Raw genomic sequence first — 25,339 nt, 5'->3', positions numbered from 1 at the left:
CTCGTCTAATCACCATGGAGTGATGGGACCGGATGCCATGTTCTTTGTTTTTTGAACGCTGAGTTTTAAGCCAACTTTTTCACTCTCCTCTTTCACTTTTATCAAGAGGCTCTTTAGTTCTTCACTTTCTGCCATGAGGGTGGTGTCATCTGCATATCTGAGGTTATTGATATTTCTCCTGGCAATCTTGATTCCAGCTTGTGCTTCATCCAGCTCAGCATTTCACATGATTTACTCTGCATATAAGTTAAATAAGCAAGGTGACAATATTCAGCCTTGACATATTCCTATCCCAATTTGGAACCAGTCTATTGTTCCATGTCTGGTTCTAACTGTTGCTTCTTGACCTGCATACAGATTTCGCAGGACTAATTGAGTAGAGCTGAGAAAGGCAGGCACTGGGACTCTGTGCTGGGTAAAGGAGCACAGAAAAGCAAGTTCACTGATGAGCTCCTGACTGTTTTTCAGTCCAGTGGTTCTCAGTGTGGTCCCTGGACTAGCAGCATCCACACAACCTGAGAACTCATTGGAAATGCAAATTCTCAGGTACTTCCCCAGACCTAATGAATCTGAAGATTGGTAGTAGATAGAAGATTGTTTAACAAGCCTTCTTGGAGATGCTGAAGTCCACTCAAGTGTGGGAACTGATGCTCCAGGCTATGAACCCTTGTCCCTCATCTGACCTAACTATGTCAGTGCAACACTTTTTCTCCAGTGTGTACATCTATATCATTAATAATGAAGATGATGGAATCCAGAAGTTTCAAAATTTTAAAACAGGGGCTGCAAAAGGAGGACAAAGTACAAAAAAGGAGGACAAAGTTGACTGCCACAACTTGGAGCCTATGTCTAAAAGATAATGGTTCCATTATCAACCAAGAAAAAACATTCTCACTGGCTGTAAAGGACTAAAACTCCAAGCTGGGAGTCCTGTTCAAAAAGTGAGAAGCATCATGGAAAGGAGATAGAAGAATTTAAAGAGGAGAAAGAAAAGCAAGCAGACTCATGTGTCCATGCATGTACACAGGTACACACACATATGGGGAACGTCAACGGCAGTGACAGCTACCACCAAGACTGTGTGTAGCTTAGATGCAAGCCTGCTCAGGAGAGATCCAAAACGTCTCCACATGAGGAGGACAGAGTTCTGTAAATTTGAAAGCACTTACAAGCACCCTGAGGCCCTAATAACACGCCAGCTATGAAAACTATAGTTATCAGCAACATTTAGCAAAAGATCAGTCGGTTTCATTTTGATCTCAGGTAATTCCCCCAAAAAGTACATACACTAGAGTACTGTGCACATATTATACAGTCAAACAGAAGGTGGTACAGCAGCCACACAACAAACGTAGGTCCCCCTTCTCCACAGGTGCGTGTCAACTAATCTAAAGCCTAAGGCTAGTTCCTCTCTCAGTTCTCATCAGCCTTTAGTCCTGAGGCTGAAGTGCACATGGCTATACACACTCTTGTCTTCTAGATATATGCTCTTAAAACACAAAACCAACACACTCTCACAAAAGGCTGAAGTTTTAAAAACAGCCTCTAAGAAGTTAAGGAGTGGGGGGAGGGGAGGGAGGCTCAAGAGGGAAGTAATATATGTATAATTTTGGCTGATTTGCATTGCTGTATGGCAGAAACCAACACAACATGGTAAAGCAATTTTCCTTCAATTAAAAAATTAAAAAAAAAAGAAGTCAAAGAAACCCAACAACAGCATATGAAATAAAAGCATCTACTGAATAAAGACACTAAAAAGGCTAGGCACCAATCCAAGCTAGTCACAAACACTGCCACAAGGCATCTGTTAACAAAGGAAACTGATTTTGTGGGGCTTCCTGAATATCTCATTTACCCTACAAAATATGTAGTGGAAAGCACACATTATTAACTGTAAGTTAACAAATTACCATGAAGTATTTTATTATGTGTAATAATTTAGGAATTTAAAAAGTAAAACCATCTGATTCATAACACATATCTCCCTATCTACCCAAACCAAAGCTTTATAGCTCCAATATTTTGACTTCTTCACAAGGGCACGCAGGACAAACGTTACCATGAGACCAGTAATTTCAGAGGCCCCAGCAAGTAGGAAGGAGTTCACAACAATCAGGAAGGAGGCGGAAGAGGAGGACGGTTCAGAGTCTCTTTTAAGCCTTACTCTCCTCTCCAGGCCAACCCCCCTCCATTTCTAAATAACTAAGCAAAACCTAAGGTCCCTAGGACCTGTGTGCCATGGCCCATATTAGAAAGTAGGCAATAATAATAAGGAAGCGAAGAAGTATCTGACTGCATTTAGGAGACTGACACTAGATTTATCTGGTTTCCGTGGATACAAGCAGCAGCTCTGGCTCAGTCACTGTGATCTAAGGTTATCCCAAAGCACCTCTAGGCTGTTTTTATTTTCAAACGGTTCTCAGTCAGAATATTCCTAGAACATAGGCTGCATACCGTGTCAAATGACAAAAGGAAAACTGAGACACATAAAGCAGTGAAACTGTCTTCAATGTTAATAGAACAAGAAATAAGATTGAATGAGAACTCGGGAATTCCCTGGCAGTCCAGTGGTTAGGACTAGGCGCTTTCACTACCATAGATTGAGGGTTCAGTCCCTACAGGGGAACTTAAGATAGCCAAGCCAAACAAAAGAACGGATGGGAGCTGATATCTGGAGTTAAGCTTAGCCTAGATCATATGGATTATAAGAAATGATACTGAAAAGGGCTTGGTGGCTTTATTCCATAGTGAGATAACATCAACTGATTTTTAAAAATGTTTAACTGGAGGATAACTGCTTTACAATGTTGTGTTGGTTTCTGCCACACAATGTGAATTAGCCGAAGTATACATATACCCACTTCCACTTGAGCCTCCCCTGCCCTTCCCATTCCACTCCTCTAGTTTGTCACAACTGATTTTTAAAAACCTACTTCTACAAGTTCTAAAGTTTCCTGCAAATTATCTAGCCAGTGCTGAACTTAAAGTATGATTCAAAGCCAGCATTTCTGTTAGTGACAATTAAGTGTTCATTTCTACCAAATCTGAACTCTTCTTTACATATGACAAAATATTTTGTCCCTTCTAGTGCCAAGAGATGATGTCATGCTACTGAAGAGGCCTAAGGTGTGATTCTGTTTTCTTCTTCCAGTTTCTGATAGGATTTTAACACAGCTCCAAAAATGCTCTACAGTACAAGATGTTTGTAATTTAACTGCTTCCTGTATCTTTTACCAACATAATATTAGTAATTTAACTGCTTCCTGTATCTTTTACCAACATAATATACGTAGCCTTTTGTCTTCAAATAGATGTGGGCCCAGCCCACAAGGAACTTGAGTAATGTAACCTTTCTCTTAGTCCCATCTCAAGAAGCACATATCTCATTCTAAAATGTAAACTCTTCATGCACAACTAATTCAGTACAATTTAAAAACTGGTACCATCAGTTACATTAAAGATTAGAATAATGAATGAGAATAATGATTACTTATCTTTTATTCACTGACTTTGAAAGACTGCACTTCTTTCACTCACTCTGCTGTTTTTTAATATACAAGGAAAACAAAAGGAAAAAATCTGTTATGTGGACCTACGTTTTGGCTGTGACATCCACATATTGTCCTGGGCGAAAGTGAGCAGCATAAAGAGGAGTGCCTTTATGAAAAGAAAACAAAAAATCAATATGAAATTTGTCAGCTCAGAAACAACTTCATTAAACAAACTAGATAGGAAGCTTTCTAGCTATCAGATTTCAAAATGTCAGGATAGTCTCTTCTGCAATTTTAATGATTAGAAACATTAACAATAAAATAGCTCAATAAATGCATTATAATGGACAGTACAGAGGCTGAAGTATGAGGCACATGGTGCTAGGGTGGTCAGCGGCCCACAGCCACTGATGTGCTTGTGCCTTCACAGGCCACCGTAATACTGGGTGAAACAGGCAACTCCTGTGACAATATTGTTCCTGCTGTAAATACATGAGATCTTTGTTTTTTTCTTGTGAATAACAATATATTAAGATATATTTCCCATTTCTAATAAGAAAAATAAAAATAAGAGAATGACTCAAAAAACATAGGATATCAAGGCTTTTCTTTTTTCCCTATTGGAAATAAGTTATCCAAAAACAGGAATCAACATTAATATCACTCAGTAAGACTTCAAGAAAAAAAAACTGGAACCAGGGTAGTAGACAATATAATCAAAAGCTAATTTGTATTTGTTTTAAAACAAGGAGTAAAGTGCTGCAGGGTTTCAGTAGGGTCCTTTAAGTAGGACCCAAAGTGGATTTATATGGGCAGAGAAAAACCTTGAATTAAGAAAAAATAGAGAGATTGAAAATGATCAAATTTCTACAAGGCTGAATCACCTGAATTGATATTTGGCCATTTTTCATCCACAAAAAAACCCCAAAATATAGCTCAAAATACAGTTTGAGCTATAGCAAAAGTTAACACAGACTTCATGTTTATACCAGTTAACTCCATTTACTTTACCTCAAAGATGAAAAATTTGCTCTTAAAAAAATTCCTTCAATTCTAGCTTTTATCAAAGTTGACTCTATCACCCCAATTAACAAGGCCTACTGAAATTGTATTCTACCTCAAGAAGTTCAGTTCAGGTATTAAAATATCAAATCTTAAAACATCCTTCTACAGTCCACTTCTAGAACTCAAGTTCAAGACATTAGGAAGCTTTTCTACAGTTTAAAGACATCAAAATGCCATTAACTATGTGAACCAATATAATCATATTGCCAAATCTGACTTTTTGATATTCCATGGAGTAGGTAAAATACTTTGGAATTTTAAAGTAAGAATCTTTACATTGAGGTGCCATGGTCAGTCACTTTTCTCTTTCTGGCTATATTTTCTTATTCTATCACAGTGAGAATCTATTCCTCACTTAATAAAATACCAGCCTACACACAGCGAACTTCACATTTTAAAAGTTCACTTACTTATTTGGAGAGGCTTTTCCAAATGTGAAACATTTGGAACATTAAAAACAAAAGCGTTCCTCCTTCTTTCATGGAAAACAAAGAGTTCTCTACAGTTCCTTCCACTTAAAAAAGAAAAACACCTGTTTGTCCCTAGTGATTAAATCAGACATGGTTTTATATTTAAAAATAAATGTTTGGGACTTTGCATTGTGAAATCAGCTTTACTGAAAGGGCTGACATTAAACAAATCCCATATTTGGGTATTTTTACCTCCCTCCTCTCCCCAGTCTCAGATTACCTGGTTTAATAACAGCATTATCTGTTACGTTAAACATTTTAACTTTCTGCTTTGGTGGCAGTCCAAGTTCTTGGTAAAATTCCAATATAGATGTAGATTTCTAGAGGAAAAGCAGCACATATAAACAATACATTAAATATGTGGAATTTAATGAATAGAAAACTTAATAAAAAGGTGGAACTTAATGTACAGAAATCTAAATTAAGTTCCTAACAGCCCAGAAAACAAATCAGAGTGTACTCTGCTTCCCTAATGAACAAAGAGTACCCCATTCCCCTTATTTAAGGGAGGTGAGAGTTTCATCCATCACACTCTTCCCTTCTCCTCCCTGCTTTGAGCTGATAATGTTGCTTCTCACTTCACTGAAAAAATAAAACTGAGAGACCTTCCCCAAGCTTTTTTCACCAAGCTGATCAAACTGCCTGCACCAGCCTTATACACTGTCATCCTCCCACCCCTCTCCAGGTGCCAAGAGGCACAGAGGGAGTTCTCAGAGAACACCAGTGCCAGGGCCTCAGCTTGGAGCCTGTAACTTCACTGGTCTAGGGGGCAGCCAGGCAGCAGTGTGTTTTCAGCATTCCATATGTTTCTGATGTGAATCTGGGGCTGGGAACCACAATGACAGATGAACTGTTGATGCTCTCATTAAAGCCAAATCCTCCACTGTGTACTAATTCTTAAGCCCTCTCACCAGTTCAGTGGCTTTACTTTTGAAATCATCCCCACCACCTCTTGAATCAATAATTTCCCCCTTTCCACTGGAAATTTCCTATCAGCATACAAAGAATCACAATAACTCATATTAAAACAAAAGCTTTTCTTCAGCCACAAACACTCCTCCCTTTCTCAAACCCACTTTCACCAGGGGGTTCTAGCCCCTGTGAAACATACTGGTTAAAATCACCAAACACACTGGTGCTGCTGCTAAGTCGCTTCAATCGTGTCCAACTCTGTGCAACCTCATAGATAGCAGCCCACCAGGCTCCATCCCTGGGATTCTCCAGGCAAGAACACTGGAGTGGGTTGCCATTTCCTTCTCCAATGCATGAAAGTGAAAAGTGAAAGTGAAGTCGCTCAGTTGTGCCCGACTCTTAGCGACCCCATGGACTACAGCCTACCAGGCTCCTCTGTCCATGGGATTTTCCCAGCAAGTGCATGAGCAAAAATGGGCACAGGTAGTTACTCTCTCCCTGGAAGGCCTCCACTTGACTTCTAGCTACTACCCTCTGGTTTTTGCACAAGTTAATGACCCACTTCTCCAATATCCATCCCAAATTCTACTCTGAACTACAGATTCTTCTGCCCTACTGCCAAGTCAACACTTCACTTTGATATCATAGAACAGCTCAAGTTCAACATGTCTTAAATTTGAGCTCAGCATGCCTCCATACTCTATGAGGTCTGCTCGCCTCTTCTTCTGAGTCTCAACAGCAGCTCTGTACTTATGTTTAGACCAAAAATCCTGTGGTCACCTACAACTCTCTTTTGCACATCTCATGTCCATCCAACAGCCACTCCTGTAGCCTCTATTTAAACACACAGGCCACATCAGCCACTTTTCACCCCCATCCCAGCCAGTTGTCTATTGTCTGGATTATTTCAGTAGCCTCCTATTAGTTTTTCAGCTTCCATAATCCTGACTGACTCCCTGGTCTATTTTCCATTCACAGGCTGGCACGATCCTTCTAAACTCAAGCTACATCAAACTCCACAAAGGTGGGCATCTTATGCAGAATCAAGTCCTAAGTCCTCACCATGGTTTACAAGGTTCTAACACCACCTACTCTCCCAACTTTCCCTGCCTCAGGGACAATGTGCTTCTTACCAGTCTAAGAACTCACCTAACAACAACCTCAGGTCCTCCACACCTACTGGCCCTCTGCCTAGAAGGCCATTCTGCCAGATTTGTTTTCCCTTTCCCTCTTCAAAGTCTTAAACTGCCTATCCTATTTACAGCTGTGGAAAATGTCGGCCTCACTATTTTAAAAAAGGGCAAGAAGGAAACATTTTCTATGCAATCTTCTCCCCCAGCAGGTTATGGATTTTATATGAATTCTATATGTTATGCAAATTTAACATGTCTGTTCTTTTTAAGTTTGTACCACTTCTATCCACTGTAGATGGGAGATCTACTTTACTTAAATTTAGGAGTATGCTTTTGTTTAGGAAAATTTCAAACATATGCATGAATGCTGACATTCTGAGTCAATAATTATCAAAATTTGGCCCATTTGTTTCTATTTCCGACATACCATACTGTGTAAGTTTAAGGTGTACAGAATAATGATTTGACTTACATACATCACAGAATGATTATAAGTTTAGTGAACATTCATTATCTCATGTTGATAAAAAATTAAAGGAAAACAACTTTTTTCTTTTTGATGAAAACCCTTAGAAGATTAGCTTTCACATGTAATGCATAGTAGTGTTAATTATAATTTATCATATTGTACATTTTAACCCTAGTATTTATTTACCTTATAACTGAAAGCTTGTACCTTTTGACTGACTTCATCCAATTCCCCTTCCCCCTATCATCTGCCTCTGGTAGGCACAAATCTGAAAACTTTTTCTATGAATTTGTTTAAGTATAATTGACCTATAACACTGTTAGTTCCTGGTATAAAACCAAGTGATACAATATTCCTATACATTACATAAGATACAATATGATAAGCCTAGTTACCATCTGTCACATACAAAGATATTACATAATTACTGACTGTCTTCCCCAAACTGTACATTTCATACCCATGACTCATTTATTTTGCAACTGGAAGTCTGTACCTCTTAACCTCCCTCACTTATGTCTCTCCTCATGCCTCTGCCAGATTTTGGTATGATATGCTCCCCCATTTTATTCAGATCTCCACCCAAATATCAACCTACCTTTCCTAATTATTCTACCTAAAATAGATAGCACCATTTTCTGTCTCTTGCAATGCCCTGAGTTCACTTTATTAATCTTCAAAGCACTTCCTTCCATCTGTCATAATATAATATTTTTTGAGTTGTTTATTTTCTGTATAAGAGCTTCTGACTCATACTCAACTGCACCAAAATATTCGCTTCCAGAGAGCAGACACTTTAATGGCACTTTAATGGCTGTTCCATCCCCAGCTCCTGGTAGGTCCTGCTGTCTGCTCTTCCCTTCACTCTCACTTTTTTGTGTGTGCTATTGTGAATATTCTTGAATAGAAGATTTTATGGACAACTTATTTCCTTAACATACTGTCCTAGTATCTTTTTAAATTAATACTCTTGACCTAGATTGCTGTAAGACTTACCCAAAAAGTTGTACCACTTTACATTTCCTGATGTGAAGAGCCTCTTTCGTGAGAATATAATCAACCGTATTTCTCTTCCTGCTGTTCCCTCTCCCTCAGCTTCCTCTCTGATCCTACACAAAGCACTTGCAGGGCCCTGATGAGCCACAGTACTCTATATATGCTTACCTGTGCCTGCCTATCCCAGTCTCTTGGTCCATAATCTCCTCCCACTATATACCACTTTCTGTTAAATACATGCCCAGTCTCAGCTCCAGTGATAAGCTGCTCTTATCTAAAGAACATATATTTGAATATCCAGCAAACTTAAGGTACTTGCTAATTTCAGTTGGAAATATGAACTGTGCCCCTTTATAATTTACTGAGTAGGCTGCCCTTAGGTGACATGAAATTGGGTGGCACTGGCCTGAGGGTAGAGAACTTTAGTTTTGGATCAGTCCACATGCCACCCACTTTCCCCACCTGAGAATCTCCCTGGAGTCCCACAGTGAGACCATGTAACAAATACTGGGAAGTCATGCTCTGGATGTCCACAGAAGACTGTTTTCTACCTCAAAGGCCCCTCAGAGGCTGTCCTTTCTTCCAAGAGTGATAATATACATTCATCCCTGTCACTCTCTATGGTTTCACTTCCCATATGCTGAAATCTAAGACTGATATTCAACATCACCAAGGACCCTGCTTTTCATCTTTCACTTCAGTTCAGTTCAGTCGCTCAGTCATGTCCGACTCTTTGCGATCCCATGAATCGCAGCACGCCAGGCCTCCCTGTCCATCACTATCTCCCAGAGTTCACTCAGACTCACGTCCATCAAGTCAGTCATGCCATCTAGCCATCTCATCCTGTCATCCCCTTCTCCTCTTGCCCCCAGTCCCTCCCAGCATCAAAGTCTTTTCCAATGAGTCAACTCTTCGCATGAGGTGGCCAAAGTACTGGAGTTTCAGCTTTAGCATCATTCCTTCCAAAGAAATCCCAGAGTCGATCTCCTTCAGAATGGACTGGTTGGATCTCCTTGCAGTCCAAGGGACTCTCAAGAGTCTTCTCCAACACCACAGTTCAAAAGCATCAATTCTTCGGCGCTCAGCTGTCTTCGCAGTCCAACTCTCACATCCATACATGACCGCAGGAAAAACCACAGCCTTGACTAGACAGACCTTAGTCAGCAAAGTAATGTCTCTGCTTTTGAATATGCTATCTAGATTGGCCATAACTTTTCTTCCAAGGAGTAAGTGTCTTTTAATTTCATGGCTACTTTTCATCTTTAATCATACTCAATTCTTTTAGGAAAGCAAACACAGAAGTTTTCATTTAAAAATATAGTTTCTTTAAAGGGAAATAAAAGGAATCCAGATAGGAAAGGAACAATAAAACTATCACTGTTTGCAGATAACATGATAGTATATATGGAAAAATTTTTTACTTTTAGGAAAAAAGGAATTCAGAAAAGTGGCAGCAAATAAAATTAATATACAGAAATCTGTTATTTTTCTACATATTAACAATGAACAGAGAGAAAAAATTAAGAAAAAAAAATTCCATATGCAATTGTACCCAAAAAACCCCAAAAAGCTAGGAATAAATCTATATTGGACAACTAAAAGACACTGATGAAAGAAACTGAAGATGACACAAAGAAATGGAAAGATACATTGTGCTAATGGACTGAAAGAATACCGTGAAGATAATCATACTACCCCAGGAGTGGTGGTGTGCTGCGCGGAGAGCAGCCAAGAAGCTATCGCCACGTCCAAGGTCAGGAGGGGCAGCTGGGAGGAGACACCCCACATCCAAGGTAAGGTGCAATGGTGGCACTTTGCTGGGGCAGCCATGAAGAGATACCCCACGTCCAAGGGAAGAGAAACCCCAGTAAGACAGTAAGGAATCAGAGGAAAGACAGACTGAAATCACAATCACAAAAACTAGCCAATCTGATCACATGGACCACAGCCTTGTCTAACTCAATGAAACTAAGCCATGCTGTGTAGGGCCACCCAAGATGATGGGTAATGGTGGAGAGTTCTGACAAAATGTGGTCCACTGGAGAAGGGAATGGCAAACCACTTCAGTATTCTTGCCTTGAGAACTCCATGAGCAGTATGAAAAGGCAAAAAGATAGGACACTGAAAGATGAACTCCCCAGGTTGGTAGGTGCCCAATATGCTACTGGAGATCAGAATTCCAGTTGAGCTGTTTCAAATCCTAAAAGATGATGCTGGGAAAGTGCTGTACTCAATATGCCAGCAAATTTGACAACTCAGCATTGGCCACAGGACTGAAAAAGGTCAGTTTTCATTCTAATCCCAAAGAAAGGCAATGCCCAAGAATGCTCAAACTACTGCACAACTGCACTCACCTCACATGCTAGCAAAGTAATGCTCAAAATTCTCCAAGCCAGGCTTCAGGAATAGGTGAACCGTGAACTTCCAGATGTTCAAGCTGGTTTTAGAAAAGGCAGAGGAACCAGAGATCAAATTGCCAACATCTGCTGGATCATGAAAAAGCAAGAGAATTCCAGAAAAACATCTATTTCTGCTTTATTGACTATGCCAAAGCTTTTGACTGGATCACAATAAACTGTGGAAAAATCTGAAAGAGATGGGAACACCAGATAACATGACTCGCCTCTTGAGAAATCTGCATGGAGGTCAGGAAGAAATAGAACTGGACATGGAACAACAGACTGGTTCCAAATAGAAAAAGGAGTACATCAAGACTGTATATTCCCATCATGCTTATCTAACTTATATGCAGAGTACATCATGAGAAACACTGGTTGGATAAAGCACAAGCTGGAATAAACATTGCTGGGCGAAATATCAATAACGTCAGATATGCAGATGATGCTACCCTTATGGTAGAAAGTGAAGAACTAAAGAGCTTCTTGATGAAAGTGAAAGAGGAGAGCGAAAAAGTTGGCTTAAAGCTCAACATTCAGAAAATGAAGATCATGGCATCTGGTCCCATCATTTCATGGCAAATAGATGGCGAAACAGTGGTTGACTTCGGGCTCCAAAATCACTGCAGATGGTGACTGCAGCCATGAAATTAAAAGACACTTACTCCTTGGAAGGAAAGTTATGATCAACTTAGAGAGCATGTGAAAGTGCAGACATTACTTTGCCAACAAATGTCTGTTTCATCAAGGTTATGGTTTTTCCAGTAGTCATGTATGGATGTGAGTTGGACTGTGAAGAAAGCTGAGCACCAAAGAATTGATGCTTCTAACTGCAGTATTGCAGAAGACTCTTGCGATTCCCTTGGACTGCAAGGAGATCCAACCAGTCCATTCTAAAGGAGATCAGTCCTGGGTGTTCATTGGAAAGACTGTTGTTGAAGCTGAAACTCCAATACTTTGGCCACCTGATGTGAAGAACTGACTCATCTGAAAATCCCCTGATGCTGGGGAAGATTGAGGGTGGGAGGAGAAGGGGATGACAGAGGATGAGATGGTTGGATGGCATCACTGACTCAATGGACATGAGTTTGGGTAAACTCCAGGAGTTGGTGATGGAAAGGAGGCCTGGTGTGCTGCAGTCCATGGGGTCACAAAGAGTCTGACACAACCGAGCGACTGAACTGAAGTGAACCTGATGCAATGGAAATATTCAATGTAATCTCAATCAAAATACCTATGGCTTTGTTCACAGACCCAAGAGAGAAATTCTAAAATTTATATGGAAATACAAAAGACCCAGAATAGACAAAACAATTTTTATAAAGAACAACAAAGCTGGAGGTATCATGCTCCCTGATTTTAAACTCTATACAAAGCTATGGTAAACAAAACAATGAAGTACTGGCAAAAACAGACACATAGATCAACAGAACAGGATAGAGACCCCAGAAATAAACCCATAGTTAAATGGTCAATTGATGCTTTTGAACTGTGGTGTTGGAAAAGACTCTTGAGAGTCCCTTGGACTGCAAGGAGATCCAACCAGTCCATTCTGAAGGAGATCGACCCTGGGATTTCTTTGGAAGGAATGATGCTAAAGCTGAAACTCCAGTACTTTGGCCACCTCATGCGAAGAGTTGACTCATTGGAAAAGACTTTGATGCTGGGAGGGACTGGGGGCAAGAGGAGAAGGGGATGACAGGATGAGATGGCTAGATGGCATGACTGACTTGATGGACGTGAGTCTGAGTGAACTCCGGGAGATAGTGATGGACAGGGAGGCCTGGCGTGCTGCGATTCATGGGATCGCAAAGAGTCGGACACGACTGAGCGACTGAACTGAACTGAATCTATGACAAAAGCAGAAAGAAAATATAAAGCGGAAAAGACAGCCTCTTCAACAAATGGTTTGGGAAAAATGGACAGCTACATGCAAAAGAATCAAACTGGATCACTTCCTCATATCATATCCAAAAATAAACTCAAAATGAATTAAAGACTTAAACGTAAGAGCTGAAACCAGAAAACTACAGAAAAAGCATAGATAGCATGATCTTTAACATAGATCTTAGCAAAGCTATTTTGGATCTGTCTCCTCAGGCAAGGGAAACAAAAGCAAAAATAATACATGGGACTACATCAAACTAAAAAGTTTTTGTACAGTGAAGAAAAATATTAATAAGACAAAAAGACCACCCTCTGAATGGGAGAAGATATTTGTAAAAGATAAATCTGATAAGGGGTCAACATTCAAAATTTCAAAGAATTTATACAACTCAATAGCAAAAGAAACCCAACAACCTGATTTACAAATGAACAGTAGACACGAACAGTCATTTTTTCAAAGACATACAGATGACCAAAAGACACATGAAAAAAGATGTACACATTACTCATCAGTTCAGTTCAGTTCAGTTGCTCAGTCATGTCCGACTCTTCGTGACCCCATGAATCGAAGCACACCAGGCCTTCCTGTCCGTCACTAACTCACAGAGTTTACCCAAATTCATGTCCATCGAGTTGGTGATGCCATCCAGCCATCTCATCCTCTGTCGTCCCCTTCTCCTCCTACCTTCAATCTTTCCCAGCATCAGGGTCTTTTCCAATGAGTCAACTCTTCGCATGAGGTGGCCAAAGTATTGGAGTTTCAGCTTCAGCATCAGTCCTTCCAATGAACACCCAGGACTGATCTCCTTTAGAACGGACTGGTTGGATCTCCTTGCAATCCAAGGGACTCTCAAGAATCTTCTCCAACATCACAGTCCAAAAGTATCAATTCTTCGGTGCTCAGCTTTCTTCACGGTCCAACTCTCATATCCATACACAACCACTGGAAAAACCATAACCTTGACTAGACGGACCTTTGTTGGCAAGTAATGTCTCTGCTTTTTAATATACTGTCTAGGTTGATCATAACTTTCCTTCCACGGAGTAAGCGTCTTTTAATTTCATGGCTGCAGTCACCATCTGCAGTGATTTTGGAGCCCCCCAAAATAAAGTCAGCCACTGTTTCACTGTTTCCCCATCTATTTCCCATGAAGTGATGGGACCAGATGCCATGATCTTAGTTTTCTGAATGTTGAGCTTTAAGCCAACTTTTCCACTCTCCTCTTCAGGGAAATGCAAATAAAACTACAAGAAGATATTGTCTCCCCCTGTCAGAATGGCTAGTATCAAAAAGACAAAAAACAACAAGTTCTGTAGAGGATGTGGAGAAAAGGGAACTGTCACGCACTGTTGACGGGAACATAAACTGGTGCAGCCGCTATGGAAAACAACATGGAGGTTCCCCCAAAATTAAAAATAGAAACACCATATGATTTAAGTTACTCTATTTCTGGGTATTCTTCTAAAGAAAACAAAAACACTCATAGGAAAAGATATATGCACATCTATTTTCACCACAGCATTATTTACAATAGCTAAGATATGAAAGCAACCTAAGTGTCTGTCAACAGATGAATGGATAAGGAAGATGTGTATTTATGTACACATGCACACATGTACACACACACACACACACATATACAAAATGGAATATTACTCAGCCATGAAAAAAAAATCTTGCCACTTGCAACAACATGGATGGGTCTAGAGGATATTATGCAAAGTGAAGAAAGTCAGATGGAGACAGACAAACACCATATGATTTCACTTATATGCAGAATCTAAAAAACAAATGAATGGAAGGTAACAAAACAGAAACAGACTCATAGATACAGAGAACAAACAGGTGGTTGCCAGATGGGAGGGGCTGGGGGGATGAATGAAATAGTGAGGGCAGTTAAGAGGTAAACTTCCAGTTACAAAATAAATGAGTCTTGAGGATGAAATGTATAGCACGGAGAATATAGTCAACAATATTGTAATAAGTTTGAATGGCAGTGGATGGTAACTATACTGATCATGGGAATCATTTTGTAATGATTGAAATACTGAATCACTATGTTGCACATCTGTAACTAACAGTGTTTTAGATCAATTTAACTTCAATAAAACATCTAAAAATGTGGATACTTAAAATTATTTCCCTGATGTATCAGATTCAAATTTATTGAATTTTAGACCAGAATTTCAATTTTATATATGACCTTCACATATTCTACTTGGCAATTTAAAAAACATATTTTATTTATATCAGTTTTTAAGTATTCCAGGAGGCTTATGAGAAAAATCTTGTACATTTTTTAGTAATATAAAATGGAAAAGATAAACATCTTGACTAAATAACTCTAGACTGAGACATAAGGAGGACAAAGGTAATACATACTTCCTGATTATCTTCCAATTTCACTAAAGTTGAATAATTTTTTCTTTTAAATAAAAATATCATAAAACTAATCAGGCATCTGTCCTGAGAAAAACCAAATGTTCAAGCTGAGCTGAAGTCAACAGTAGTGTTACAGAGGGTTTTTTTTTCTAACTTCCAAATAAATGATTTCAAAAGGCAATTTAAAAGACTGACAGCAGTGTCACACTTGGATAATCCCATCTACAAGGTTGCATTTTTTTTTCCCCTCTTCAAAGTTCTCTTCAATTATCCTTCTCACAATGAAAATGCTTCTCTGCTCCAAATATGAATTGATTTAATCAACTTGTAAGGCCACTTAAACTTCCTTATTCAAAAATATTATGTACCACATCAGTTTTTATTTATAATATGGTACACAAACAGCAAAAGCCAAGTAGTCTAATTTCTCAGAGGCATAAATTCTTTACAGATTAAGAAAAATAACATTTCAGCCTTAGTATAAATAAAACTGATTCAATCAACTCATTGTAAAATGCTACATTATTTAATATTCATAGATCTCTCTCTCTCTGACTCTCTAAAATCAACCTACTTGCAGTTTCACTGAGGGTTACAATGTGCAAATGAAAGTTTGAAGTTTGTATACATTGAATTTCAAAAATCTTTCTTTCTGAACCAAAATGCTTTACTTCTAAAGAATTCTAGAACTTCATTTTCATATCCTATTCTGACAAAAGGTCATTCAAAGACAAACTTGTTTCTTAATATTGCAATACATGACCTCTGGACCTAGAAAATTAATATCTTGAAGAATAAATGAGCCTCTGAAGCACTTCCTATACCACAGTAGTGAATAGTTTTAAAAATTCATGTCATTTATGGGGTTAAAATTCACCACAGTATAAGAATCAGCATCCAAATCAGCATCCTGCTGTGCTATACATTCACTGGTGAGAGAAAATTTAAGGTATGAAGACCAGTCTCAAGTACAAAAGTAGAAATAAAAGTACTAACATTTCTCTATTAGTTTAGCTATTAAGATTTTATCAACAAGACTGTCTTCATCATTAAGGAAAATAAATAAATTGAGCTAGCAATTAGGAGGGGAACTTTTGTTTTTTGTTAAAAACTAAAGTATTTGAGAATCAGTGTGAAACTTCTAGAACTGGGAGGGAATTCAGAGACCATCAAGTCCAATTGCTTGTTTTGGTGGGTAAGAAAATGGATGTTCTGAAAGGTGAAGTGAAGGAGCTAATGGCAGTCACAGAAACAGAACTCAGCTCTTCTGATGCCATGCCCACTCATTCTCACAGTCTTGAGGAGGTAATGTTCACAAATCTGCTACAGGAGAATGGATTACCCCAACATGACACCTGATTTACAAATATGCAGGCTACAGAGCCAGAAATTTACAAAATTGGTAATGAAATAAAGATGACAGTGCTAGTCCTAACAAAAACACAGAAATATAATCAATTAGAAAACAGTGGTATCTAGCAAACCAAAGAATTGTTCATATGATTCACAGGAGGTCTGGCAAATGTTTACACTTAAAAATTCAAACATTTGACATTTAAAAAAAAAAGTTTCCAAAAATATCACATGTACTTTTAACTACCTTATCTGAACCCCATAATTATTAGTCAATAAACTGTCAAGAGTAGCAGATATTACTATGAAGTCTTAATGAAAAATAAGCTAAACATACCACCATAATATGCAAAAATAAGTCTTGTAATACTTATGGGACAGGCCTATTAAACCATAGGACTTCAACCATTACCAATTTACTTATCAGTATATCCCATGTGGTGCTAGTGGTAAAGAATCCGCCTGCCAATGCAAGAGACATAAGAGATTCTATCCCTGGGTCTGGGAGATTTCCTGGAGGAGTCATGACAACCCACTCCCAGTATTCTTGCTTGAGAATCCCCATGGACAGAGGATCCTGAGGGGCTGTAGTCCATGGGGTCACAAAGAGTCAAACACGACTGAAGTGACTTAGCACACATACCCCACTACCTATAGGACAGTTCCACCTGCCTTTTCTGTAAACTCTTTACATCTTTCCTCCAAAGCAATTCGTTCCTTGTCTCTGTCCCAGGTCACAGCATCAGCACTGACCTGCTGGGGCCTGTCCCACCAGCTCATCCTCACCTGGTCTTTTATAATGCTTGCCTCTCCCAAGCCCAAAGCAACTGCTCCAGTGCAAAAGACTTTTATCAACTCTCCCAGAGGGCTCACCCCTTAAATGTCCTCCCAGCATGGGGGATTTTCTAATTTTGTTAATCATAACAATATGACTACAGTTCAGTTCAGTCGCTCAGTCATGTCCCACCCTTTGCAACCCCATGGACTGCAGCACACCAGGCCTCCCTGTTCGTCACCAACTCCTACTCAAACTCATGTCCATTGAGTTGGTGATGCCATCCAATCATCTCATCCTCTGTCATCCCCTTCTCCTCCCGCCTTCAATCTTTCCCAGCATGAGGGTCTTTTCAAATGAGTCAGTTCTTCACATCAGGTGGCTAAAGTATTGGAGTTTCAGCTTCAGCATCAGTCCTTCCAATGAATATTCAGGACTGATTTCCTTTAGGATGGACTGGTTGGATCTCCTTGCAGTCCAAGGGACTCTCAACAGTCTTCTCCAATACCACAGTTCAAAAGTATCAATTCTTCAGCACTCAGCTCTCTTTATAGTTCAACTCTCACATCCATACATGACTACTGGGAAAACCATAGCTTTGACTAATCTGACTACTGCCCTGGTTAAAGTAGTGAGTAGTAATGGCTCAGACAGTAAAGAATCTGCCTGCAATGAAAGAAACTCAGGTTCTGTCCCTGAGTTGGGAAGATCCCCTGGAAAAGGGAATTGCCACCCACGCCAGTATTCTTGCCTGAAGAATTACATGGATAGAGGAGCCTGGCAGGCTATAGTCCATGAAATTACAGAGTCAACAAGCTTGAGCAACTAACACTTTCTTTCACTTTCTGGTTAAAGAATTCAGAAAGTCTAAACTCAATCCTGACAGCCCTACCTTTCACACCTTTATCACACTCTCCCACCAGCCCCACCACACATTAAGATCCAGACACACTGCCCTTCTCCCAGGCAGCAATCCTCCTCCACAGGTCTGCTTCTGTAAAGCCCACTCCCCCTGGCATACCTTTAACACCCGCCCTTCTTCTAGTCTCCTCCCTGTGAAACCTCCTAAGATTTCCACAAGCAGAACTGGCCAGTGTGCTTGCTGCATTTATAGTTCCGTATTGAGATGGCTGATTTATTAGTTCACCTTCCCTGTATGTTTCCAAAGGGTGGATATCAAGAGACAATTAAGAAAGTAAGGCTTTTGGAGTCTGACTGTCTACCTCTTATCAGTGGGTGTCCCTGAGGGAGTTACTTATCCTTCTTAGAGTCTGAAAAAGTTCATTGGTTAATAAATGTAAAAGACTTATGCCTATATACTCAGCATGTAACATCTGCTGAAAAGTTAATTATGGGGCTTCCCTGGTAGCTCAGTGGTAAAGAATCCTCCTGCCAATGCAGGAGACAAGGGTTTGATCTCTGATCCAGGAAGATCCCACATGCCAAGGAGCAACTAAACCCATGGGCCACAGCTATTGAGCCTGCAATCCAGAGCCCGGGAGCCACAACTACTAAAGACCGAGCGCCCCAGGGCCCATGCTCTGCAACAAGAGAAACCACTGCAATGAGAAGCCTGCGCACTGCAACTAGAGAAAAGCCTGCACAGCTGCGAAGACTGAGCACAGCCAGAAATAAATAAATGAAGTAATTTTAAAAAAAGAAAGAAAATTAAAACTTTTAAATAAAAAATTAACTATGACAAGGAAATAAAAGGTAAATGATAAACACCTGCTAGTTTTGACAGCTGCATAGCACAGGTTATCTCCTAATTTCCATTCATGTTCACTTCATAAACAATTTATAATAAAAATATTAATCTAGAGACAAGCAATGTTTTAGTAAACGTAAAGACATTTCAGCAGCCATTAGTGAAAATTATCACCATTTCTTAAAAGGTATTCTCTGCTTTTAGTTATCCAAAAAAACTCCAAAATAATAATTGTGCAGATGTTTCCACATTTAAACTATAAACTCAGCATTCTATTTATTTCTGGCTGTGCTCGGTCTTCGCAGCTGTGCAGGCTTTTCTCTAGTTGCAGTGCGCAGGCTTCTCATTGCAGTGGTTTTTCTTGTTGCAGAGCATGGGCCCTGGGGCGCTCGGTCTTTAGTAGTTGTGGCTCCCGGGCTCTGGATTGCAGGCTCAATAGCTGTGGCCCATGGGTTTAGTTGCTCCTTGGCATGTGGGATCTTCCTGGATCAGGGAATTGTTGTTGCTCAGTCACTCAGTCGTGTCTGACTCTTTTGTGATCCCACGGATTGCAGCACACCAAGTTTCCCTGTCTTCACCATCTCGCAAAGCTTGCTCAAACTCATGTCCACTGAATTGGTGATGCCATCCAACCATCATATCCCGTTGTCCCTTTCCCCTCCTGTCTTCAATCTTTCCCAGCACCAGAGTCTTTTCCAATGAGTCAGCTCTTTGCATCAGGTGGCCAAATACTGTTACTTCATCTTTAGCATCGGTCCTTCCAATGAGTACTCAGGGTTGATTTCCCTTAAGATGAGTCTTCCCTGGTGGCTCAGATGGTAAAGCGTCTGCCTGCAATGCGGGAGACCTGGGTTCGATCCCTGGGTTGGGAAGATCTCCTGGAGAAGGAAATGGCAATCCACTCCAGTACTCTTGCCTGGAAAATCCCACGGACGGAGGAGCCTGGGAGGCTACAGTCCATGGGGTCGCAAAGAGTAGGACACGACTGAGCGACTTCACTTCACTTCCCTTCCCTTCCCTTAAGATTGACTGGTTTGATCTTCTTGCTGTCCAAGGGACTTTCAGGAGTCTTCTCCAGACCACAGTTTGAAGGCATCAATTCTCTGGTGCTGTCTTCTTTACGGTCCAGCTCTCACAACCACATGTGACCACTGGAAAGATTAAAGCTTTGATATACTAATCTTTGTCAGCACAGTAATGTTTTGGCTTTTCAGCACATTGCTTAGATTTGTCATAGTTTTCCTGCCAAGAAGCAAACATCTGATTTCATGGCTGCAGTCACCATCCACAGTGATTTTAGAGCCCAAGAAGAGGAAATCTGCCACTACTTCCACTTTTTCCCCTTCTATTTACCATGAAGTAATGGGGCTGATGCCAAGATCTTAGTGTTTTTTTCCTAATATTTAGTTTAAGCCTGCTCTTTCATTCTCCTCCTTCACCCTCATCAAGAGGCTCTTTAGTTCCTCTTCACCTTCTGCCATTAGAGTGGTATCATCTGCATATCTGAGTTTGTTGATGTTTCTCCTGCCTATCTTGATTCCAGCTTGTAACTCATCCAGCTTGGCATTTCTCATGGTGTGCTCAATGTATAAGTTAAATAAACAGGGTGACAGCAGACAGCACCGTGATACTCCTTTCTCAATCCTGAGCCAATCAGTTATTCCATACAGGATTCTAACTGTTGCTCCTGATCTGCATACAGATTTCTCAGGAGACAGGTAAGATGATCTAGTATTCCTATCTCTTTAAGAGCTTTCCACAGTTTATTATGATCCACACAGTCAAAGGCTTTAGCGAAGTTAATGAAACAGAGTAGATGTTTTTCGGGGATTCCCTTGCTTTCTCTATGATTAAGCAAACGTTGGCAATTTGATTTCTGGTTCCCTTGTCTTTTCTAAACCCAGCCTGGACGTCTGGAAGTTGTTGGTTTGCATAATGCTAAAGCCTAGCAAGCAAGATTTTAAGCATGACCATACTAGCATGGGAGATGAGTGAAATTGTCGGATGGTTAGAATATTCTTTAGTACTAAACATGTTAAGTATGAAACATGCTTTAGTCCCATCTCTTCTTGGGAACTGGGGTAAGGACTGACCTTTCCCAGTCCTGTGGCCACTGCTAGGTCTTCCAGATTTGCTGACATATTCAGGGCAACACTTTGATGGCATCATCTTTTAGGGTTTTGAATAGTTCTATTGGAATTCCATTGCATCCACCAGCTTTATTCACAGCAGTGCTTCCTAAGGCCCACTTGACTTCACACTCCAGAATGCCTAGCTCTGGGTAACATGAATTAGTTATTCAGTTCATTAAGATCTTTTTTGTACACTCCTTCTGTGTGTTCTTTCCATCTCTTCTTGATCTCTTCAGTATCTACTAGATCTCTACCACTTCTGTCCTTCATTGTGCCCATCTTTGCGTGAAATGTTCCCTTGGTATTTCCAATTTTCCAGAAGAGATCTTTAGGCTTTCTCCTTCTGTTGTTTTCCTCTATTTTTATAGACTGTTCATTAAAGAAGGCCTTCTTGTCTCTCCTTGGCTTCTCTGTCTATGGAATTCTCCAGGCAAGAATACTGGAGTGGGTTGCCATTCCCTTCTCCAGGGGATCTTCCCAACCCAGGGACTGAATCCAGGTCTCCCACATCACAGGCAGATTCTTTACCTTCAGGGAAGCCCCTCTATCAGACTGTCTTCCCTCAAATCCATAGTTTACCTCCAGGACAAGTTTATGACTATGTGATAGCCTCAAAACTTAATTCAGAATTTCAAATAAATCAGATCTAAAGCTAATGAAATGCAGTATTCTAGGAATGAAAATGCATCCTTACATGGAAACGTGACACAGTTTTTCCTCCTACAGTCAGGGCTGCCATTTTTCCATTATGATTTTCCTTTGGAGTATATTTTAGGACATGACAGTCTTGTACCTAAAAAACAAAAAACACACACACAAAAATCAATGTGCTGGAATACCTGTTAATTTTACATACCAACCACACTGAGTCCCTAGGACAGTTAGGAATTCTCTTAAGTTTCTGATCTCATCATCCCTCTAAAACCAATCACAATCTAAAAAACCCATTAACCACAATACATAATATGCATAAAACACAAATATACAACAAAATGGAGTATTTACAAAGAAAATATGCATATAACCACTACCCATATCAAAAATCCCCCAAACCTCTGTGTCTCTTCCTAATCCCCACCTCACACCCATTCCTCCCTATCCTTTTTACCCCTTGAGCAGTGGTTCTCAAAGTGTGGTCCCTAGACAAGCTGTATCAGCATCACTTGGGAACTGTGTGAAAATGCAGCCCCTGCCAGAACCTACTAAAACAGAACCTATGTTTTCTGAACCCCCTATGTGATCCTGAGGTACAGAAAAGTTTGGCAAGCACTGCCCTTCAAATAAATCCCTCTTGACACTGTGGTAATCATTTATTTAACTTTTCATTATAATTACTACCTTTGAAAGCACTGCTTAATCCTGTAGTTAGTGCTATCTGTTGAAACTTCATGTAAGTGGAGTCAGACCACAGACTCCTCCAGATTTTCCTGCTTTTGCTCAAGATTCTATTGCTAAGGTTCACCCACACTGCTTTCTGCAGCTCCATTCTGTGCATTTTCACTGCCACCCAGCTCTTTATCATGTAAATATACCATGATTTCTTTATGCATTCTACCATGATGGAAACATGAGTTATTTCTAGTTTTGGAGTATTAAGAGTAATGCTGCTATAACTGATCTGCTTGAGTTTTCTAGTAACACTCAGGAGTGAAACTGGAAGACCACAGGTTCACCTACCTCAACTTTCCCTAATGCTAAACTATTTCCTGAAGTAGTTGTTCCAATTTACAATCCCAGCCGTCATTCCTGAAAGTTCCCAAAGTTCTGTAGACTTCTAGGAATTATTGATATAATTCTTTCCTTGATCATTCAGAGTCAGGAAAAACTTACTAAGGGCTTGCAGGCCACCTGTGCCTGACAGTACTGGAAGCACTTCCATGTATGGGTTCTCACTTTAATCTCCATTGCTTGCCTAATCACTTGTCCAAGGCTTAACTCCAAAGATGAAGTGAGCTGTTCAAAGTGATCTGGAGAATGATGGTCTCAACGTACCAGTGATTTTTATAATAATGATAAAGACAGCAACAGCTAATGCTGGACATTGAACATTGTTTTAAATTTTAAGTGCCTGACATTTATCATCTTGTGCAAGCCTCACAGTAACCCTTTGAGGGAGGTCACAGTGATTTCTCCTGAAGAGTAAAAGCCTATCTTTTACAGATGAGGCAGTGCTTCAAAGAACACAGCTAGGAAATGGTATAACTCAGATATGAGATATCCAGGTTCCAGGGCCTACATTCTTAACCATTAACCTTATTTCAGACAACAAAATGCTGCTTCTGCAGGTAAGTGTTACACTCTGAGTTAGTAAAGAGATCAAAATTATAACTTGGAGTTGAAAGAACCGCATAAATGAAAATAAGATGGGACTGAGACTTTTTTCTGACTGAGTTAAACTAGTAGATCTGTAAGAAGTTAGGTTACAATTTTTTTTTTTTTTAATTTATTGCTCCAGTTATCCCAACACCAGTATCAAGAAAGCCACCATGCAGGCATGAGTAAGAACATTCACTGACATCCTCAGAAATAAACCTCTTTCACAGAATTTATGCTCCATTCTACCTCTTCTTCACATTTCAGGATACAAATATTGTCTATTGCACAACAGGTTTGCACAAATAGATCTCAGCACACACAACAGATTTGCTATTATTTTTTATTTCTTTCTTACCTGAAGTAATGTGACCACATGCTTCTTACCATCTTTGGTCCATAAAGGCATCATGCCTAGCTTCAGTGCAATAAGGCCCACTCTAGAGGAACCTGGCAATTAAAGACAAATCAGTATTCACACAGTTTTTTCCAACATTTGTCAACTTGATACTACAGGATTTCCTAAATTTTGGTTTCATATAAGGAGTAGGCAGATAACAAACATGCTGATATACCCATAGAGTAAAATACAACTGTTCCTTTCAGATATAAGTGCCTTCAACCATGCCTGACATAGTATTACTCAATAAATCTCTGTAAAATAAAAAATATAAGAGAACTATATAAAATAAAGAAAACAGTTAAAGTGATATATTCTAGTATTTAGAATAGTGGTAATTAATAGAGGGCATGATGTATCTACCTTTATGCCTTGCTTTCTTAGTATCAATTCATATCCAACCTCATTAATCAGGAAATATCTACTACTTAAATTCTAAGAAGTTAGCTGGGGTTACAGAGATGACATAAGTGGTTATGTGGCTAAAAAATGTTAGCATCTACCATGACACTCAGTTTGTTGTATAAACTGATGAAGTTGCTCCACTAAGATGTCTAGTCATTAAACAATTTGACAGCCACAATAACCCCCAATCAAAGACAACAGCCTCAACAGGAAAGGTCTTATGCTTTTTGGTCTGGCCATAGATGGATGCAGCACTCTGGTACTAAGAGCTGATTCTGGGGTTATGCTTGGCAGGTACTGAGTGCTAGAACACCTCAAATGCAAATCTTTGAGTGATACATTTTAGTTCACCGCACTCTTCCAGCTTTTCTTTTCTATTTTATTATCTGAAGAAAATTTAAAAAAAAATTTGCAGAATGATTCTCTTTTCACCTACTATGCAGTTTCTTGAGTAAGTTTTGATGATCATCAGAAATTCACTAACAGTAGACTAGGATGCTGGAAATATACTTGCAAACCAAACCACAATGAAACAGACAGTTATGTCATGAAAAACAGAGATGACAAATTTATCCAGAAGTCATTATGACTTTAAATGTGCCAGTCAGACAGAAATCAGGCAATGAGAACACAACATATACAAAATAACCACCTGGTTCCCAAGGATGTATAGGCCACGGCTCATCTTTCAGAGGACAGAGTTTACTTGCTAACTGGGCTTTATTTTCATCAGAGACCAGTTGCTTAACAAAGGAAACATTCTCTTCAGAAAGATGTTCATCCCACCAAGTACCACTCTTGCCATGGAGACTTCTAACCAAAACCCAGATGTCTGTTCTGCAAAAATAAAATTAGAGAACAAAGCACAACTCAAAAGGTTCCCCATTTATTGTACAGGAGGTTACATCAGCTGGAAAGTATAGTCAGGGCCTTAGGGAAAGGTGTGCATCCTGTTCCAGTTTTTTTCACTGACATTCCTCATGAAAACGGGGCTCATATTTTAACCGTTAATAAATATCCTGGAGGAAAAGTTCTCCCTTTCTCCTCTGGG

At 39.7% G+C, this 25,339-nt stretch overlaps 1 protein-coding gene across 1 annotated transcript in view; it reads right to left on the bottom strand.

Moving 5' to 3' along the window:
* Positions 1-25,339, bottom strand: part of LOC120860382 (39S ribosomal protein L3, mitochondrial) — a 54,564-nt gene that overhangs the window by 28,150 nt on the left and 1,075 nt on the right. Inside the window, exons 2-6 of the mRNA XM_040236183.1 lie at positions 24,941-25,125; positions 23,842-23,933; positions 21,865-21,963; positions 5,247-5,346; positions 3,597-3,657 (exon numbers count right to left, since the gene is read on the bottom strand). Of these exons, the coding sequence (XP_040092117.1) occupies positions 3,597-3,657; positions 5,247-5,346; positions 21,865-21,963; positions 23,842-23,933; positions 24,941-25,125 (537 nt within the window). The remainder of the gene's footprint in view (positions 1-3,596; positions 3,658-5,246; positions 5,347-21,864; positions 21,964-23,841; positions 23,934-24,940; positions 25,126-25,339) is intronic.

Source organism: Oryx dammah, unplaced genomic scaffold (genome assembly GCF_014754425.2).
Source record: "Oryx dammah isolate SB20612 unplaced genomic scaffold, SCBI_Odam_1.1 HiC_scaffold_11058, whole genome shotgun sequence".
In the NCBI taxonomy this organism is placed as follows: Eukaryota; Metazoa; Chordata; class Mammalia; order Artiodactyla; family Bovidae; genus Oryx; species Oryx dammah.
Note: the sequence above shows the minus strand (reverse complement) of the source record. Positions and strands in the feature narration are given on the sequence as shown.